General features: G+C 27.3%; 1 protein-coding gene across 9 annotated transcripts in view; it reads left to right on the forward strand.

The window, feature by feature from the left end:
• ATP8A (ATPase phospholipid transporting 8A1) overlaps positions 1-22,612 on the forward strand; it is a 30,952-nt gene extending 8,340 nt beyond the window's left edge. The window contains exons 1-23 of one of the 9 annotated variants that reach the window (XR_016176248.1): positions 1,340-1,496; positions 3,050-3,449; positions 8,914-9,146; positions 9,423-9,521; positions 9,647-9,757; positions 9,867-10,114; positions 10,186-10,466; positions 10,577-10,871; positions 11,017-11,246; positions 11,361-11,725; positions 11,821-11,958; positions 12,243-12,395; positions 12,493-12,690; positions 12,794-12,893; positions 12,996-13,240; positions 13,332-13,457; positions 13,543-13,683; positions 13,746-13,864; positions 13,947-14,081; positions 14,223-14,327; positions 16,516-16,547; positions 17,984-18,081; positions 19,583-19,713. Coding sequence is in view for 7 of the 9 variants with exons in the window: in XM_015332379.2 (XP_015187865.1) it covers positions 1,443-1,496; positions 3,050-3,449; positions 8,914-9,146; positions 9,423-9,521; positions 9,647-9,757; positions 9,867-10,114; positions 10,186-10,466; positions 10,577-10,871; positions 11,017-11,246; positions 11,361-11,725; positions 11,821-11,958; positions 12,243-12,395; positions 12,493-12,690; positions 12,794-12,893; positions 12,996-13,240; positions 13,332-13,457; positions 13,543-13,683; positions 13,746-13,864; positions 13,947-14,081; positions 14,223-14,327; positions 17,984-18,081; positions 19,583-19,680 (3,972 nt within the window). In the remaining 2 variants the exon portion in view is untranslated. The other 8 variants (XR_016176247.1, XM_015332381.2, XM_015332379.2 and 5 more) reach the window with 8 other exon arrangements.
• Positions 22,613-22,888: the final 276 nt, after the last annotated feature.

Below are 22,888 nucleotides of genomic sequence, written 5' to 3' on the forward strand. Positions count from 1 at the left end.
GTTAGTAAAAGAACATTAGTCTTTGCTGTGAGTTCCATGACGTTCGTCGTCATCCTCGTTGTTCGTCATCATTATAATCATCATCATCATTATTATCATCATTGGTTCTTTTATGTTTCTAATATCTGTTATTACAAAACAAAACAAAAAAAGAAGAAAACAATAAGGTTTCACGTTTGAATATTTTATTTTTCTATCTAAAAATACAAGTGTTAACTCCCCACTCTTTTTTTTTTTTTTTTTACTTTGTTGATTCATTCGAAATTTATTCGAAATTGTTTTATGGTTTTTGTTAGTCAGCAGCAGCGAATGGTTACTACTACACAACGATCAACAACATAATAGTAAAAGTAGCTTCAGATTAAGTCAGTTTTGTGGAAAACGTGTTAGTGAAGAGTTGAACGTGGATTACTAAGATTATTGAAAGATAATACCTTATATATCTTTGTTTACTTCGTTAGAATTCAAGATAATATTAAACTAAGAATCTTAATCAATTTTTGGAAGAATTATATTGGTTTATATATATATATATATATATTATGTTAGTTTTGTAGAAAACGTGTTAGTGACAAGTTGGAAGTGTGTTTCTAAAATTATTTAAAGATAATACCTTATCTATTTTTTGTTTACTTCTTTAGAATAAAATATAATTAAAAAGTAAGAATCTTTGTAAGTTGATTTTTTGAAGTTGAACTTTGTTCTTGTTATTTTTTTTTTTTATATAATAACATCATAGTTATATTTTAATTCATAATATTTATTTAATAGATTATTATTCGAATTAGTCTTATATCAATTAGAAAAAAATATCGTCCTATAAAAGTTTATAAATATAACACGGTTTATATTCTTGATTTAACCATTTTTACAAGGGACCTTTATTTATTTTTATATTTATTTATTGAACATATTTATTCAAGTATAGAATCTAATTTTTATTATTTAAATTCAACAATTTTTATATAATAATATAAACCTTCCTTTTTTTTTTTTAAACTACTTAGATCAATTGTAAATAATATCATCATATAAGTTTATAAATAACATGGTTTATATATAATCCTGATTTAACATTTTTACAAGGAACATTTATTTATTCAAGTGTGGAATCTAATTTTTATTATTGAAATCCTCTAACTCTTTTATAACATAAAAATCATATTTTTAATTAGAAAAATGAATTTATCCTCCAGTCAACACAACGATGAACAATCACGTACATACATTTATATCTATATCTATATCTACATATACGTTTTCTCTGAAGATATAATTTCTTACACACACACTTGCCCACGTGTTTTGAGTTTAGTTGGTTTGGCAGGGCTCACGACAGGGAAAGATTGACTTATTTCCGAACGCTGACGTCATTGGTGGTGGACCGATAGAAATTACGACACAGTGTTATAGGGTTTCATGTGATCAGGATCGTTAAACTTATGGGAAGAAGAATGCCACTTAAAAATACATCTAGGACAAATCGTTTGTTCGTAGTGAGTAAAAATTCATCATCAACAACCTTCTTCTTCTTCTTCTTAAACTTTTCTTCGGTGGAATCCAATTTTATTTCTTGCTATTCTGTATCTTTTTTTATTTCTCTCATTTCGTTCAAGCTTTTTGTATTATTCTCCAAGTTTTGCTTATTCCAATTTACAATGTGAGATCTTAGAACAGCTGAGTCTTTTTTCTTTTACGAGCTTTCTTCTTCTTCTTCTTCTTCTTCTTATGGTTTATTTATTTAGTATTTTTGTTTTAAACCTTCACTCTGAGAAAATGATCATAAGTAAATAAGCAATAAATCATTGCACGCACTTACATATACTAGGGAATATATTTACTTACATATACTACATATATTTTATATATTTTACATTATATATTCATGTGTATATATACATATATACTAGGGGTGCCCCTCCACGCATTGCTGTGGCTCACAATCAGTCCGATACACGCGTCTTTAAGTCTTATTTTATCTTTATTCTTATCTAACTAACAGAGATCTGTTGTCTATCTTTCAAGTTAGATGAAACTGCACACAGTGTGCAAAATTTGATTAAAATCGGTTCAGTAGTTTAGGAGTCCATTGCGGACAAACAACGTGACACGTAATTTATATATATTAAGATAAGATATATATGTATATGAATATGTACATAATATGAACAAGTATATATATATACTTGTCTAGCTAGCTGGTTAACACTTCCATCAAAAGGTACACACCAAGTGTCACTTATCGATAATATCATAACGTTAATTATTAACGTTAGAAAACGGAAATGATGACAGAGTATAATAACGTTTAGAAAAAATAATTAATTTTTAAAAAGAAAAATGATGTGTAACTTTTTCTTTTATTGATTTATATTTTTTTTTTTTTTTTCCTAACGAAACAGACCCAGACAACCAACGTCCAATTTATTTTTCTCTATGAACTTTTTTTCTATGTACTCTTCTTTCTTTTTTTTTCTTTTTTTCCAATATTGTTGACATCAACTTTGTTTACAAGAATAAAAAATATAATTGCTTTGAAAATAATTTAGTCATATTGTGTTTTGTAGCATCAATGCATGTTTCTAGTTCACTCATCCAAATGAAAATAATAGCTGCCGACCAACCGGTTGTGGCATTTAGAACGAAGAAGATCACTATCGCCACATTCGTGGTGGTGGTGGTGGTGGTCACGTTTCCGCATTCTATTTTCACCTGCTAGCTTCGAAGGCCGCTAAATTTTACATTAAAATTCATCATCTTCGCGGTATTCGTATTCTGAAAAGAAACAATAACTAAAACCGTTTCTAGGAATGGTGTGTTCTACTTTGATTGATCAAAACTTCTTTAAATACATTTTAGTATAATTTTTTTTTTTTTTTTAGCAATTATTTATTATTATTTAGAATAGAAATTAAAACAAAAACAAACATTGCTTAGCATAGTTTTATTTTCTGCTTATACATGCGTATACAAGGAATAATTATTGTTTTGTCATGAAAATAAATGAAATGTTTGTATAATTTTATTTTTCATTTGTTGCATGTTTTAGGCTCCAGCTCGTTCAATGCAACTACCTGGCAGGGGGAACCCCCGGGTTCCCAGTCCCGTTCCATTGCGACCATATACACCCCCAGATCTCTCATCCATTCCTCACATGGATGGAACCTCACCACACAACAGCAGCAATTTAATCCGTAACAACCCTTCTTTGTCATCACCAACTACCAGTAACAACACACGTATTAGTGATGAAGCCCCAAAGGACAATCAACCTAACCAATCTGCTGCCGGACCGTATATTATAGGTAGCCCGATCGATTTAGGAAATATCGATAATGTTGATAATATAGGCCTTCGTCTGGATCCTCTTTTACGTCACAGTGGAAAAGGCAAGACTCGGGAACACATCGAATTACAGGAAACACCTGCTTCCGAGTTAAACTCTGAAGGTACACCATTTTTTTTTTTTTTTTTAATTTTATTTCTTTATTATTCATTTCTATTTCATACGAAACAATAATAATAATAATAATAATAATATATTTAAATAAATTATTTTAGGTATCAAAATGTCGATGAATATAAAATATTTGATTTGATACAGTACTATTATTGACTCATTTGACTGTTGATACAGTACCGTTATTGACTTGAAATTCTTATCATAAATGTGTCGAAATATTTGATATAATATAAAAGAAGAAAAATTTAAAATACAAGAAATGGAAATGAGTTTCGTATGGAATAGACTTGTTTATTAGGTCATTGTTAGACGTGTGACGTTCGTTATATATCAAAGATTATTATCGTTTGCATCTTTTAAATAGAGTGCAAGCCATTAATGGCGCATCCATGTTTACGCCTACGACAGGTAGATATCTTTGATGTTGCATTAATTTTCAAACAATTTCACTATATTATATCAATTTTTGTTGTTGCGATAATTAAAAATAAAATCATTTGTATCATATTTATTATATTTGAGGTATTTTTAACTAAACAACAACAACAACAACGTAGTATAATATCGAAATTGTTTGCATATTTTATTGACTAAGCTTCATAAATTTTAATCGCTTGATCGAAACAGAAAAAAAAAGAAATATGGAGGTTTAAAGAGCACAACCAGGCACGATGTTTCCTCGTTAAATAAATGTACACTTGTTGAACGAAAGCCTATCGATTCTTATGTATGATTTATATATATGTCTACAAAAATAATGGGCCTATCGAATGAAGAAGCATGATTGCACACGATAATTGCAAGATTTTCTAATATCCAAGATAATCCTTAATTACGACTAGTTTTCCTCGAGATAAGCAATTACGTGTTGTTAAATAACATCTTGTAAATATAAAATCTAAGAATATTTCTTTAACAAATAATTAATACTTTGTAATACTAGCTCTTCTTAACGAGAAATTTATTATTGATAAACAACTCTTGTTAGCTAATTTGTTTTATATAATTTTTTATTTAATATACAGTAGAGAATTATACATATATTTTTGAATATTGATATTAATAATAGATCAATTTGATCGCGTTATTTATTTTATCATAATTAATTCATGTTTTGTGTTATTTTCATTATTTTATCTTTCGTGAATTTGATATTCCTGAATTAATTGATTTCAAGGCTCCCGCGCATAATAGTCGACGCTTGGAAGCAGCGTGTCCTTGGCCTATCGGTTTTGGGCATTTGTTTGCTTGTGTGTTTATCGACGTCATACTGCTCGCAACACATATACATACACACGGTATTATTTTAAATGTAATAGTGTAAGTAAAAACTGTAGGGGAAGGGGTAAAAGCCCGGTGCTGACACCAACTTGTTGCCTACATTAAGCGCATGCGCGTTCATCAATCCGCAGGGCTGGCTCGTCTTCACGGTAGTCCCTGTATGCATTATATTAAATCGTAGAAAATGTCATAATTGATTAATTACAGTATACGATAATTAATTATCTCTTTCTCATATTATAGCTTTTCTTTAATTTATTGTTTAATTTATTCTTGGAAATAATAATTGATTTAACGTTGATAAATGTGAGAAAGATCGACCAATCACGTCACGCGTTCTATTCAAAACAATCCTTTATACGATTTTATATATATCAATGCATATATAACATTTCGCATTTCTGATTCGTCGTTCGAATTAATTAATAACCAATTAAAATCAACGAATTATCTTCCAATCATTTGATTGTAATTATAATAGAGGGCACTTTAATAAAAATGTACAGGTATGCGTTAGTATCATCGTTGCGGTGTTCATTCTATATGGTGCATAAACCGTGACTAAAAGAGGAGATGTAGGAGGAGGAGGAGGAGGAGGAGGAAGAGGAAACGTTCGAGCAGTCTTTACAGAAACGGGAGGCGGCAATCTCGTGCATTTTTATTATCCAACCTATTCGATATTATAATCTTAAGAAGTTAATTCACGTATGACAAATTAATTGAATTATTCGAGCCTTGTCGTTTAAATCGGACATCTTTCTTCCTTCCTTCCTTCCACCTTAACCCCCTTCCTCCCCTCTCTCTCTCTCTCTCTCTCTCTCTTTCTCTCACATACATTTACCAAATCTTTTCCGGCAAATTTAATAGTGCGTGACACACGTGCACGCGTGTACGTCGGATCATCATACAAACAGGGGTGTGTGTGACATCATCGAATATTTCATAAGTTTTCTTCTTCCGGTGTCTATTGGATGACGTAAACCAATTGTTATTTAGTTGTTTTGTTTGTGATAAACTATCTGTCAACTCGTTCCGTACGAATAATTATCTTTTGTGGGAGGTAAATATAGATATATATATATATATATATAGATAGATAAATAGGTAGGTAGAAAGAGAGAGAGAGAGAGAGTGGGAATGAGTGAGTAAAGCAAGCAAGTGCATTAGAGTGCATCCAACGTGGGTGTGTGTTTGTGAAACACGAAGAGAGTACTCTGCCACCTTTCAAGCGAGGCCGTGACCGTGAAGCTAGACGAAAGGTTTGAGATCGATCGCAAGATTTCTACGAGTTTTCTAAACCCATTTTCATCTTTTATTTTATTTCAATGTTATTGTCATTTAAATTGTTTACTTTTTTGAATTTTTATATCCATAAACATTCAGAAGATGTAAAACACTTTGATAATGTATCTTGATCACGTTATTTCGTTTAACGTTTCATGTAATGAATATTAATCGGATTTAATACTATTAATAAGATTTCAATTGAATAAATAATTTCAATAGCACGTTTGAATATCAATTTCATTAATTGAAACGTTACTGTATCCGATTATGAAACGGATTAAGTGGTTGTATATATATATAGTAATGGAAGTTGTGTAGTGTGTGTGTGGTATTTCAAAAGGAAATGCGTTATCAAAGAGTATATGTAAGTTCATCAAGGATATATACAAAATAGTATTATGCAGTTCCATAATATGTTTAATCAACAGAGAGAGAAAGATATATATATATATACGAAGTTCATATTTCGCGAGTATAATTTAATGTTCTTTTAAATGAATAATGGCGTCATTTGAAAAGTACGTCATAGTCTTTGGCGGCATCGGTCATACACATCGGGTTAATTTGATTTCGGGATGATTTTCTCTGATAGTTTCATACGTCATCTGTGTTCCGATCTCTTATGTTATTAGATGAACATTTATCTTATCTTCGTGCTGAACGATCATTCGTGTCCAAGCAAAATGACACGCATTCGAATTAGGACGACAGGAGTAAATTGCAGTTAATCATACGTGCGTGCATGCATTCGAATGATATATTTGTAGTTCGTTGAAAAGAAGATAAAGGTTTTTCTTTTCTTTTGAAATGTAATATCCTTATCGAGTTATCATTAATCGTATTTGACAAGTCAAAGTTGATAAGCTTGTAAAAAGGGTGTTATTAGCGACCACGCCTTTCTCAGGGATGCAAATTGTTCTACGAAGTATAACGTCTTTCCGAGTATATAAAAGGGGTGTATGTGTACGCTTGTTATGCCTCTGTGGAGTAATGCGACCTTGGATCGATCGTAGAGGCATTCCAAATTGCTAGATATATCGCAGCTCGTTTTACTTCATATATATAATACATTATTATTATCTATCTATATATATATATAGATAATAATATTAAAAAAAAAAACAAATTACCCTTACGATCATAAATTTTTCATTCCCATATTTAATGATATAATATTAAAACAGTTTCAAAATTTGCCGCGTAAGATTATCGAAATATCGATTATCGATTTGTAAAAATTGATGATCGTCGCGAATCTAACCCCAAACGTTATGACCAATCAAATGTCACTTTAGTAAATTATAACAAGAGGGACGATCTTTTTCGTTTTAGAAGATGTAATCATCAAATCTTTATTATTAAATTCGAATTTGTAATATGGTGATATTTGGGGTTAGTTTCTTTTTGTAAAACTAACATAATAATATTTAAAAATACACATTTCTCTTAACATCATAAATTTTTCATTCCAACATTTTATGATATAATATTAAAACAGTTTCAAAATTTGCCGCTTTAAAATTATCGAAATATCGATTATCGATTTGTAAAAATCGATGATCGTCGCGAATCTAACCCCAAACGTCACGACCAATCAGATGTCATTTTAGTACATCATAACAAGAGGGACGATCTTTTTCATTCTACGAGTTTGTGTTGTGTTAAGTGATTAAAAAAATAATTGTTATAAAATAAATATAGTTACACATTTTATTTATATCGATAATCTTGCAATGTTATCTTCTTTTTTAGAAGATAAAGGATTTTGTTTGTCGTGTTTATCGGAACAGGATACAGTAATCATCCAAATCTCCATTATCAGATTCGAATTTGTAATCCGATGATGTTTTATTAGTTTTTTCTTGTAAATAAGAGAAAGAGAGATAAAAAAAAGAAGTAATAGAAACATTTTCTAGTTCATCAAGATACATTTCAAGTGATTTACGTTTGTTTGATGTAATCAGTTATCAAGAAAATTGACTTCGTGTTTATTAGAAGAAAGTGAGAGTGAGAGTGAGAGAGAGGAGAGAGAGACAGAAGAAAGAAAGTGTCTGTATGTGAGAGAGAAAGAGAGATAGAAGAAAATAGATAACAGTGTTTCACTACATCTAATTTTATTGTATTCGTAAGTCCTTGTTCTCGAACACTATTGCATTTTATGCATGTAGAGATCGTAATCAAGAAACAAGAAGGATGCTGTGAAAGAAAGAGAGAGAGAGAGAGAGAGAGAGAGAGAGACAAATAACCGGCCGTCATGGATATTACGAGTACAAAGCTGGTGCAATGGTTCAACGAACTCAGATCTCGTATATACCTTTACTTGCACGATCAGAACAGTAAGTCGTAATTATATTTGCAATTGCAAAGACAGAATTTTTATAATTAAATGAATTCACACATATTTATAGTAGCATGTAATTTTTATTATTTATAAAGTTATTAATATTAATGTATAAAATGATTTGAATCTTGTAATAGTTTGAGATAATCTTGTTGTTTTGATGAATTTACTTGCATTTTTTTTGCTTCATATATATATGTGTGTGTATACATTAAACGTGAAAATACGTGTGAACCTATGCAATTGCCATTTATATGGTTAACGAGAGAAAATGATCAAACTGTTCTTCTTATAAAAGAATAAAAGATAAAATAACATTGTAGAAAATTGGTTGCATTAAGTCAAATAATGCGTTACCATGATAAATTGAAAATAATCTACTTGTCGTATGGCTTTAATCAATTTGTTGTTTCTAAATATATAAATATAAATAATAATATCCCCCTTCCTTCCTTCCTTCTTTCCTTCCTTCCTTTCTTCCTTCCTCCCTTCTTTGTTCGAGCAAGATATTAATAATAATAATTATTTATAACAACAATAGGGCCAATAAGAGCGGAAAATGGGGAATCACAAGGTGAAGATCCATCCTCCCACCCATACGATGATGGAGATGATAGAGTGGTTTTTGTCAATGCACCTCATCAACCAGTCAAATATAAAAATAATCACATCACCACGGCCAAATATTCCATACTTTCTTTCATACCCATGTTCCTTTTTGAACAATTTCGTCGATACAGTAATTGTTTCTTCCTCTTCATTGCAATTATGCAGGTAAAGATGATCTTATGCATTACCTTATTGATAATTAATCATTAATTAAAATGACAAAGCTAATTATTGAAATTAGATGCACGTTAATTTTGTTTTCATTTTATTTGACCTATTTGTTTATAAAATCAAACACTTATCTTGTTAATTAAACACTTCAATTATGTTCTTACTGTTAATTAACGTTGCTATTTATATCAATGCTTATTTATGTTACTATAATAAGTTTCTTATATGATAATCATTAAGCATACTAATTAATAATATTTTTTATTACAGCAAATACCAGATGTATCACCAACAGGACGTTACACAACTTTGGTCCCATTGATATTCATTTTGAGTGTTTCAGCATTAAAAGAAATCGTTGAAGATATTGTAAGTTTATCAAACTAAGTTTCAATTTTATTATAAATTATAAACTATATATATATATATATATATATATATATATATATATATATATATATATATATATATATATGTTTTTTTTTTTTTAATAGAAAAGGCATAGAGCAGATGATGAGATTAATATGCGAGAAGTAGAAGTTTTACGAGATGGACGATGGCAATGGATTCAATGGCGTAACATTGCTGTTGGAGATGTTGTTAAGGTTAACCCCTATATTTGCATTAAGATTATATCATTGTGATAATAAACGTTAAATAACATCTTCCTGTTGTAATCTATTTTGTTTGTTTGTTTTTTTTCTCCATAACCAGGTCCACAACAACAATTTCTTCCCTGCTGATTTGATCTTGTTATCATCATCAGAGCCACAGGGTATGTCGTTCATAGAAACAGCCAATTTGGATGGAGAAACAAATTTGAAAATTAGACAAGCACACACTGATACAGCTATTCTTTTGGATACAGTTGAATTAATGAATTTTCGTGCTAATATACAATGTGAACCACCTAATAGACACTTATACGAATTTCATGGTGTTCTTCGAGAAACTAACAAACAGTAAGTAACAATAAAATATTATATAACTTTGTTTGTATAACAATTTACTAGATGATTTTTGTTTATTACAGGAGTGTAGCTTTAGGACCTGATCAATTATTATTGCGAGGGGCTATGTTAAGAAATACAAAATGGATATTTGGTGTGGTAATATACACCGGTCATGATACTAAACTTATGCAAAATAATACATCAACTGCACCATTGAAAAGATCTACGTTAGATCGACTGACTAATACACAAATTCTCATGTTATTCTTTATGTTACTTTTGTTGTGCCTTCTTTCTGCAATATTCAATGTTATATGGACAAATGCAAATAGTACAGGACTTTGGTATTTGGGTTTAAATGGTAAACACACACACACACACACATACATATTAAAACCTATCAATTTTTATTTTATAAATTTACATGTATTCTTACTTTCTCTTATTTATATATATATATATATGTTTCAGAGGAGATGACAAAGAACTTCATTTTTAATCTTCTAACATTCATCATACTGTTCAACAACTTGATTCCAATTTCACTGCAAGTTACATTAGAAGTAGTTAGATTTGTTCAAGCAACGTTTATTAACATGGATATTGAAATGTATCATGCTGAATCTGATACACCAGCAATGGCTCGTACAAGTAATCTCAATGAAGAACTTGGAATGGTTAATTATGTGTTCACAGATAAAACTGGTACACTTACGAGAAATGTTATGGAATTTAAAAGATGTTCTGTTGGTGGCAGATTATATGAGTGAGTTATATATATATATATATATATGAAAAAGAAATTGTATTTGTTTGTTTGTTTTCTTTCTTCTTCTTCTTCTTCTTTTTACAATTTATTTTCAACTAACAATATTTTATTATTAATATTTACATAAGAAACGATTCCACAGCCTTCCCATTCCACCAAATGGTAATATCGATAGTCCAGGTGCTAGTAATAGTGAATTAGTTAAAGATATTCTTGAAGGAAGGGCAAACAAAGGTTCATCTCGTCCTGCTGATAAAAAGAAATATAATCATGCATCCATATTGCATGATTTTATGATAATGTTGTCAGTTTGTCATACAGTCATTCCTGAAAAAATAGATGACAATATAATTTATCATGCAGCATCACCAGGTATCATCTTTTTCATACTTTCATAATATTAATCATTGAAAAATTAATAATTTTAATTGAACAATCTTTCTTATTAATATGTTTCTCTTTTTTTTTTTTTTTTTTTTTTTGTAGATGAACGAGCACTAGTTGATGGCGCACGTAAATATAATTATATATTCGATACTAGAACACCTGCATACGTGGAAATAATCGCCTTAGGTGAAAGATTAAGATATGAAATATTAAACGTAATAGAATTTACGTCAGCTAGAAAAAGAATGTCTGTAATAGTTAAAACGCCAACAGGACAAATTAAACTTTTATGTAAAGGAGCTGATTCTGTAATTTATGAAAGATTAAATCCAAAATCACCGGATGATACTGAATCAGAAGATGATTTTCGTGAAGCAACTTTGGAACATTTAGAAACGTTTGCAACAGATGGTTTAAGAACTCTTTGTTTTGCTTCTACCGAAGTACCTGAAAATTTGTATCAGGTAAATTGAATTACTGTATATTTTCAAATACACATTTTATTGTATTTTAATTTAAAAAAAAAAAATATATAATACTTTGTATTATTATTTATCAGAGATGGCGTGACACTTATCATAATGCATCAATCAGCATGACAAATCGTGAAAGTAAACTCGATCATGCAGCAGATCTCATTGAAAACAATTTAACTTTATTAGGTGCAACAGCCATTGAAGATCAATTACAAGATGAAGTAAGCATTGTGATCTTATATATTTACTACAATCAGTCCGATACACACGTCTTTAAGTCATAATTCGCGATTAATAAAATAATATTGCGATTATAAATTGAGGATATAAACTAATCCTATCTTTCAAGTTGAATGAAACTGCACACAGTTTGCAAAATTTTATTCAAATCGGTTCAGTAGTTTAGGAAGTCCATTGCGGACAAACAACGTGACACACACGTGATTTATATATATTAAGATAAAGATATATGACGAATTTAACTTGTATACTTTGATCGTTTTAGGTTCCAGAAACAATACAAGCTTTACTTCGAGCTGATATTAATGTTTGGGTGTTGACTGGTGATAAACAAGAAACAGCAATCAATATTGGTTATTCTTGCAGATTAATCACACATGGAATGCCTTTATATATCATCAATGAATCTTCATTAGATGTAAATCAATTTCATTCTCTAATACATTTTAAAGAATTATAGAAAGTTTTGTTAAAAAAAAAAAAAAAATCAAAATCAAAATCAATTTTAATTACAGAAAACAAGAGAAGTTATTACACAACGCTGCCAAGATTTTGGGGTTGATTTGAAACGACAGAATGAAGTTGCTTTGATAATTGATGGAAATACTTTGGATTTTGCATTGTCGTGCGATATTAGAATGGATTTTTTAGATTTATGTTCGGCATGCAAGGTTGTTATTTGTTGTAGAGTTTCACCGATGCAAAAAGCCGAGGTAATTTTGATTATTTTCGATTAAATGATTGAGGTTATGATTTCATTATAAATTAGTTATAATATACAAAGTTTTGATTATTAATATGTCAGAGTATTACCAGGTTGTTGATCTCATAACAAATAATAAGAAAGCTGTGACACTTGCAATTGGTGATGGTGCAAATGATGTAGCAATGATTCAGAAAGCTCACATAGGCGTTGGTATGTAAAATAAAACATAATACACATTTATTATATAATTAAAAATGATATATATATATATATATAATCTAATTGGAATAATAATAATATTGTTCAAATTAGGAATATCTGGTGTGGAGGGTTTACAAGCAGCCTGTGCATCCGATTATTCCATCGCACAATTTCGTTTTTTGAAACGTTTATTATTCGTTCATGGTTCTTGGAATTACAGTAGAATGTGTAAATTAATTCTATATTCGTTTTATAAAAATATATGTTTATATGTGATTGAGTTATGGTTTGCTATATATTCTGGCTGGTCCGGACAAATACTTTTTGAGAGATGGTCTATTGGTCTTTATAATGTTGTAAGTTTTATATAACAATAATTATTGATTTATTTAATAAATGAAATGAATGTTATATATAGATAGTAAGATTTATAATATTTAATTACAGGTATTTACGGCTGCACCTCCATTGGCTATGGGTCTTTTTGATAAAGTTTGTTCAGCAGAAACACACTTAGCTCATCCAGGATTGTATGCAACCAAAAATACTGGAGAATCATCATTTAATATTAAAGTATGTATTAATTGTATAAATTAAATGATGGTGGGGGTTTTTTTTTAACGTTTGACTGTAAAATATGATTTGTATATTTTCATAGGTATTTTGGGTATGGATAATAAATGCCTTAATTCATTCATCTTTACTTTATTGGTTACCACTCATGGCTCTCAAACAAGACGTCGTATGGTCTCATGGTAGAGATGGGGGTTATCTTTTGTTAGGAAATTTCGTTTATACTGTAAGTATAAATAAATATTGTTTATAATTATATTTATCAGTGAAATTAATTTGATTCGTTAGTATGTTGTAGTAACAGTTTGTGGTAAAGCTGGATTAATAATAAATTCATGGACATGGGTCACTCATGCAGCAACGTGGGGATCTATTATACTTTGGTTCTTATTTATTCTAATTTACAGGTAACTTTGTTATTTATGTAATATATTTAAAAAGAATGATATATAACAAATGATAACCTTTAATATTACTAATTGTTTACAGTAATTTTTGGCCTGTATTAAATGTTGGAGCTGTCATGCTGGGTAATGACAGAATGTTGTTCACATCACCTGTATTTTGGTTAGGTCTTATACTTATTCCATCTGCAGTATTGCTTCTTGATGTTACTGTAAAAGCGTAAGTAAAATATTTACTAAAATCATTCTTATAATTTTTATAATTATTTATATAAGAAACAAACAAACAAACAAAAAACAAAAAAACATGAAAGAAGAAGAAGAAGAAGAATAGTCAAAGAAATGATTGTGTTTTTGTTAGAGTGAAGAATACAGTGTGGAAATCAGTTACAGCAGCAGCAAGAGAAAATGAAATTAGAAAATCCGATCCTGGTGATATATTCAATGGTCAAGATTACAGGAGTTCGTAAGTATATATATAAATATATAAATATAATTCAAAGAAAATTATTTTGTATAATATAAATTTGAACAAAACATCTTTCTTGAGATACAAATAATCATTATACAGATGTTTTTTTTTCTTCTTTTTTTTTTTTTTTTTACATAAAATGACACATCAATCATTTCCAAAAATAATCGACTGATAGTTAAACGTATCATCTGCTCTCATCTTATCAGCAATCTTATCCCAAACGTCTAGTTTTTTTATTTTTATTATAGAATGATGGTCATAGCTAGTATATTTTTTACACAAATACCATTTATACAGAAAGATATTACAATTCTATTAAAAAAAAAAAAACAGTATAAATTGCATGCAATGCAGCAGTATATAATTAGATAAAAAGCCTTAATTTGTGTATTTATTTATTTATTTTTTTTTTGTTTGTTTCTATCATCAAATGAATTTGTGCATGGCTTTAGTTGTCTGACCTAATTAGTTAAAAAACAAAAAAAGAAAATACAGTCATAGAATTCCTATTTGTTTAGTTATTGAAATTGTAAATTGTTTTTTTATTTTGTTCAATTTCTTTGTGCATGGTTGGTGTGACTAACCATGAAGATAATATTCTTTTTAACACGTTGAGTATCACATCAGTCACATGTGACTGACAAGGAATTTCCACTCAGATCATGTCAGTCACATGTGACTGACGATGAATTTCACATCCAAGCCGTGTCAGTCACATGTGGCTGATGATGAATTTCACATTTAAGCCGTGTCAGACACATATGACTGACAATGAATTTCACGTTAATGTCATGTCAGTCACATGTGACTGACAGTGAATTTCATATTCAAGCCGTGTAAGGCACATGTGACTGACGATGAATTTCACATTTAAGCCGTGTCAGACACATGTGACTGACGATGATTTTCACGTTAATGCCATGTCAGTCACATGTGACTGACAATAGTTTCACGTTAATGACATGTCAGTCACATGTGACTGACAATGAATTTCACGTTTAAGCGTGTGAGGCACATGTGACTGACGATGAATTTCACGTTCAGACCGTGTCAGTCACGTGTGACTGACGTTCAACTTTATGTTCAAGTCATGTCAACGTGTTAAATGAAAAAGTTGTACGTTTCTTATGCTAATTCTTGTCCTATTATTTATTAATTGTAAAATAAGTAATAAATGTGATTGTGAAAGATATAACAAAAAAAAAAAAAAAAAAAGTAATATGGACAAGTAACATAGGTAAACGTTTTAATAGAATAGAGTTACAAAAATTATAATAGGAAATCGAGTTCTACGAAGAGACGAATTAATCGATGTTGGGCCTTGATAAATTCCTGTAGAAGACGTAATAGGATGATGAAAGCAATCCCTTTAGAATTCACTTCAAATGATTCCTGGTATTCGCACAATTCAACAACAACAACAACAACAATTTATACTACATATGCGTAGAAGAATGTTTTCATTTAATACAAACTCATTATCAATTAAAGATCTGTGATCAATGTGAATAGAATTTTTTTTTTTTTTTTATAATTTATAATTATCTTTTGATAAAAACAAGAAAAAAAGGTTATATACTGTATAAATTTTATAATATATATAATACAGTTATATACACTTTACTTTTTTATGATATTACAATAAAATACAATATTCGTGTTATTTTTTTAATATATTAATTAATTAGATTATTATTATTATTATTATTATTATTATTATTATTATTATTATTATTATTTTATTACACAATTATAGTTTTATATTTATAATGATAGAATAATATTTGAAATATAATTTCACTTTATTTCATTTCATTTCACAATTGTTAAATAAAAAAAAAAAAATACAAAAAATACAATTTTAGAATTATTTTGTAAACGATAATTAATATATTAATTTTTATTCAAGAGTAATATTAGTTAAATTAAAAAATTGTTTTGACAAATTATAAGTCATTTCAGAATCATTGAAAAAAAAAAAAAAAAAAAAAACAGAAAGAAAAAGAAGAGGAAAAGGAAGATATTTATCTTGATTTGTATCATACCAACAATTTGCTAATTATTTTTGATTCGATCATCATATAATAATCATCATTTGCTAATTATCAATTAGAATCAATAAATTGCTGTTTTGCTAATGCAATTTTTTGGTATGTTTTATTTGTGGTATCCTGTGCAGGCCTGTGCATGCCATCGCCGACCTTGCGAGGTGTAAGTACTCCCAGTAGAATGTAACCAAAATTGCTATCTCTCTCTCTCTCTCTCTCTCTCTCTCTCTCTCTCTCTTTCTTTAGCACGCTTTACAGCAAGCTACAAAGCTTAGAAAGCAATGTGCAATGTGCAATGTGCAATGTGTAATGTGCAATGTGCAATGTGCAATGTGTAATGTGCAATGTGTAATGTGCAGTGTGCAATGTTTCTTACATCTCTTAATTAAGTTTGTTTTTTGGATTACCATGAAATACTATGTTGTGTCACATGTTTTTTTAATCATTTTAGTGCACCATCTCAAATGCTTATAAACACAGGAGAGAAAACACACATTTTATCATAATAAGATTAATTATTACTTCTGTCAGCACAATATTTGATGTAATACGTTCTACCATGTTTAACAACTTTGATTGCCATGTTGGTCATACCATGACCAGCCATGATTTCTCCTAAAGACACCACAGTTGAGTCATTGGTTGATCAGAGTGTTTGAATCTTTTTACAATTGTAAACAAAATTAAATTTTGTAGTTTAATACTTTGACTGCCATGTTGGTTTTTCCTAAGACACCACTGTGGGGTCATTGGTTGAGCGTATGAACAACCAATGTTAATTTTGTACAGTTTTTACAACTGTGGGGTCATTGGTTGAGCGTATGAACAACCAATGTTAATTTTGTACAGTTTTTTACAACTGTACAAAATTAAATGAAAATTGAAAGTTAGTGTATTTAAATATGACTGATATATAGAAGATACTTTGAATTAAAAAGTACTGTATTGAAACAATTAAAATTTTATATTAACATCAATCATGGCGTCGTCCTAGGTAAAACATATATCAGCCTGGTAGTCAAAGGGTTAAATAATTTCAATTAAAGTTTTTATGCACATTTTTTATACACGGCATGGTTAATAAAAACAATATGTACCTTTTTCTAAAGCTGCTATATATATATATATGATGATATAGCGAAAAAAGAAATTAACAACATGGCCGCCATTAATTTGAAAATAAAATATAAAATCAACAATAATTAATGAAGTAAAATCAAAATAATAATTATTAATAGTAAATATAATAATAAATAATAATTAGTAATAATTATTATTATTTTTTATATTTTTATACACTGTACAATATTACAGTTAAAATACTTACATATTTAAATCATAAAAAATAAATAAAAATAATAAAATACAATAAATGAAGAGAAAAAGAAAAAAATCCTTGAAACGTTTTCGAGAGTAGAATTGAACAAAGATACAAAATACACAAAGAAATCCAAAATGATTTGTAGAATTACAAATAATGTACATCAAACTATTGGCTGATGCAGAAGAAACGTATAGAATAAAAAGAAGAGAATTTTTGTAAAAAGAAAATAGAAAAAAAAAAACAAGAAAAATGTTGAATGAACCCCGGCTTTGCAGATTGACGGAGACAGCGAGGCTTCTGAAAAATGTTAAAAGTGTTTTCACCAGACGATCTCATGCCACTTCAAGGGCAAATGTCGAGGTGGAATTATCACGTAAGTTTAATATTAATCTTTTACAGGCTCTGCCAAGTTGGATACATTCTTTTTTTTTTTACATCATTTCCTTTTAATTAATCCTTCTGAACTTTTATTAAAAGAGAATCATGAATCTCTCTCTCTCATGGTAATTATTGATAAAAAAAATGAATTGCAAATTTATTAAGCAACATATAAAAAAGTGATAAGAGCAAAAATAATACTTTGCTATCATCTGTATAATTTTGATCTGTATATTTGTATACTTCATTAACTTTTCAGTTGAATACAATGAAATAATCATTGTAAAATATATATTTGTTTTTAATATTACACACATACACACAGACAGCTTTTTAAGTTGAATATAATGAAATAATATTAATACTAATATTATACACATACACATACACACACAGCAGGACTATATTAACGTTTCGTGTTTATGAGCACATGCTTAGAACGAGTATAACAACTCACTGCTGCTTTTAGCATAAATTAAAATGTTATGTTATGTTATGTTATCTTATCTTATCTTATCTTATCTTTATTTATTTCTTTCTTTCTTTCTTTCTTTTTCTTTTTATTACAATTTTTATAACAATTTTTATAACAGTTTTTTCAAAGCACGTTCACTAACAAATAATATGTTTCTTAACTTTTACATTTTTGTTTGATCTATTCATTTTACATTTTTTTCCTGTATAAATATGTAACTTTTGTATATGTATACATTTATATATATTTTAAATTAAAATAACTTTTGTATATATATATATATTATTATATTATTATATAGTATATTATTATTATATTATTATATATATTATATTATATATATTATTATTATATTATTATATATATTATATTATAATATATTAAAATATATATTATAATTAAATATATATTAAATTTATATATAATAATAATAATAAATAATATAATAAATATTATATATATTAATTATTATTATTATTATATATATGTATATAATAAATTAAATTGAAATAACTTTTGTATATATATATATATATATAAATTGTATTTTTATATTATAAATTTATATACATTTAAAATTTTTATATTAATATTAATTTATAAATATATATAAATATAATTTTTGTTATAAATATAAATTTATATATATTTTTTAAATTTATATATATTTTTTAAATTTATATATAAATATACTTTTGTATATATATCCATATATAAATTTAATATATCTAATAAGAGTAAAGTTAAATTAACAATTACTTAACATTAATTCTTTTTTTAAAAAACAATATTTAAAAGATTAAGATTAAGATTAAGATTGTAAACCCAAGAAAAAAGAAAAGAAAAAAGAAGAAATGATATAATTAACTTATAACAAGTAAGTTAACTGCTTTATAAAAGGGGATTATTTTTGTTTTGTACAAATGCATGTTTATTAATAATTAATAACTAATCATTTCTATACAACACAGAGATTAATAGTTTGCGTAATATGTTATTGCGCATGCTGCGTGATGCACAGATGGATTCGCATTCTCTCAAGAGGAAGGAGGATCAGTGACACAGACCGATGTGATCAGAGCTTATGATACAAATCTTCCAAAACCAGGCGGCATGTAATCTTAAATTAAAAAAAAAAAAAAAAAAAAACAATGTGTAGTTTAGTAAAAAGAAAACAACTAAACGACTTATCGACTAAACAAAATACTTTCTTTTTCTAAAAAAAAAAAAAAAAAAAAAAATAATAATAAAAATAAAATAAGTCGGCTCAAAAGTATTGGGATCTCTAGCACATGAATGCGCTATCTGGTGGCTAAATTCAGAATTAGAGTACATAGGTCGAATTGATACGTCACGTCCCTGTCAGAGGTCCCAATATTTAGATAGTAAACAAAAAAATTATTGTCAAAACTGTGCCATTTCTACATTTAACAAGCCCTGTTCTCTTATGCATTTTATGCACCAATTTATTATTCAATTATTTGTCAATCTTCAAAGAAAAATAATAAGAAGAAGAAGAAGAAGAAGAAGAAAATGAAGATAATGTTCTACAAATCAATCCTTATTTTAGTTTCTACAAAATATTAGATGAGAAGACGAAAAATCTAAAAACATTCTAACAAGTATAACGAATTTCAATTAGATAAAACTTTGAATTCTCTTTCTAAAAAATAAAAAATAAAAAATAAAAAATAAAAAAAAAGTCTAAAAATATTCTAAATTATATACATGGTATTATAAAGAAGAATAGAAAAGGAAAGTAAATAAAAAAAAAAACATATATATAATATATATTATATATTAGGGGGACCCAAAAGTAATGGCGTCGTTACTACACATGTCAAATTATTTCTAATATTTCAAATCAAAAAACACTAAAACAAAAATGATGATTTTTAATTATTTTATATTAAAAATTTGCATACCAGATAAACAAGAAGATGGTTTATAACATTAATAATTAATTTAATTAATTAATTATTGATTAATAATACAAAGTTGTTTGAATTGTTTGTTTTTGAAATTTGAGGTTATAAAACGACATTACTTTCTGGTCCACTTAATAGAAAGAGAAAGAGAAAGAGAGAGAGAGAGAGAGTCAAAAAAGATAAAACTTTGATATATACATTCAATATTTTAAATATTTTAGAATTTGTTTATATTATTTTGTTTAAATATTCTATAAGAGAAAAAAATAAGAAGAAAAAAGATGTACGTAGTACATATTTATCGAATTATTATAATAGTAATATTAATAATAATTAATAATAATAATAATAATAATGCGATATAATATTAATGGTTTTTTTTTCTGGGATGCATTTTTCATTAAAAAAAAAATAAAAAAAAAACTAATTTACAATTGTTAATTCAATTAATAATGGGCTAAAGTAATTAATTAAAAGCGTACAAAAGTGTTTTTTCATATTTATGGAACCATTACTTCCACAATTTTTGATAATTCTCAGTCAAGAGATACGCTTATAAGTAAAATTATTATTATTAAATGAAAAATATTAAATGGAAAAATAAAAAAAATAAAATAAGCCAAAGAAAAATATAAAACACACATACATACATACACAGATATACATAAAGTTACATAACAAAATATAGAATAAAATATAAAAACAAATGATTTAAGAATTTCAATCAACGATGATTAAGTATGGACGGCCATATTTTCAATTATGAAAATTTAATTATGACTGTAAATGTTTAAAATTAATTTTCATTATTTTAAACAAATGTCTGAACCATGTTTGTTAAATTTGAAATTAAATTTGAAATTAAATTTAAAAATTAAATTTGAATGATTTAAGAATTTAAATCAACGATGATTACGTATTATGACCGCCATATTTTCAAATTGAAATTTCCTTCTGACTGTAAATATTCCAATTAATTTTTATTATTAAACAAGTGTCTGAACCATGTTGTTAAATTTGAATGATTTAAGAATTTAAATCAACGATGATTACGTATGATGACCGCCATATTTTCAATTATGAAAATTTAATTATGACTGTAAATGTTCAAAATTAATTTTCATTATTAAACAAATGTCTGAACCATGTTTGTTAAATTTGAAATTAAATTTGAATGATTTAAGAATTTAAATCAACGATGATTACGTATGATGACCGCCATATTTTCAATTATGAAAATTTAATTATGACTGTAAATGTTCAAAATTAATTTTCATTATTAAAAAAATGTCTGAACCATGTTTGTTAAATTTGAAATTAAATTTGAATGATTTACGAATTTAAATCAACGATCATTACGTATTATGACGGCCATATTTTCAATTATGAAAATTTAATTCTAACTGTAAATATTCAAATTAATTTTCATTATTAAACAAATGTTTGAATCATGTTTGTTAAATTTGAAATGAAATCGTCGAAAAAAACAAAACAGGAGTTAATTAAATAATATTGCGAATATTGAAATAAATAAATGTGAGATATTTTTTTTTTTTTTGGATTAAATTTTTCAATTTGATCTGAAGAGGACAAAATTTATGTTCGACTTTGTACCAGAAAGTAAGACTGTAAAAAAAAAACAAACCTTTTTATCATACCCTTCATATATAAAATTTACTGTATACTTTTCTTATTTTTTTTTTTTTTTTTGGTTTATTTCATTTTTTTTGTTTTTTTGTTTTTTTTTTAAATTTAATTATTGAACATCGTACATATTTCATTACTGTACATACACATAAACATATTCGTTGTTATCTAGTCAAAAATGAATATATATATATATGGATCTTTTTGTTTCTGAGGATTCACACTCTTCCATTCATTAACCAATTAAGTGTGGCGATGATCTGTGCACAGAGTGCGCTCTGGTGTGTGTCGCGTTAATCAAGCGGATGACGGATATAGTCGTCAAACATGCTTAACTGGTTAAACATTTCATTTTTTTTTTTAATTTTTTTCTTTTTTTTTAAGTTTATGACTGATGACTGTTTTAACAGAGTAATATGCATATGTATAGTAACAATATTGTATACACTATGTTCGGAATAAAATGATAAAATAAATAGGGGGATTATTTATTTATAATATTATTATAATTATATATAATATTATTATAATTTGTAAAAATGTAAGTATATAGTAATTAATATTTTGATTTATACAAATTACTGTATTTTTACTATTTTTGCTTTGTGTATACTTGCTCTTTCTCTTTTAATATTTTTCCAGTATAATAGACAATTATATTTTAATAAATAATTTATTAACATAATAAAATGTTATACAAAGTAAACATTACAGTATAATAATAATTATATATAACAATTAAGATTACTTTT

The sequence above is a fragment of the Polistes dominula genome, unplaced genomic scaffold (assembly GCF_049000335.1).
Source record: "Polistes dominula isolate Pdom_NZ unplaced genomic scaffold, Pdom_raw_medaka contig_26, whole genome shotgun sequence".
In the NCBI taxonomy this organism is placed as follows: Eukaryota; Metazoa; Arthropoda; class Insecta; order Hymenoptera; family Vespidae; genus Polistes; species Polistes dominula.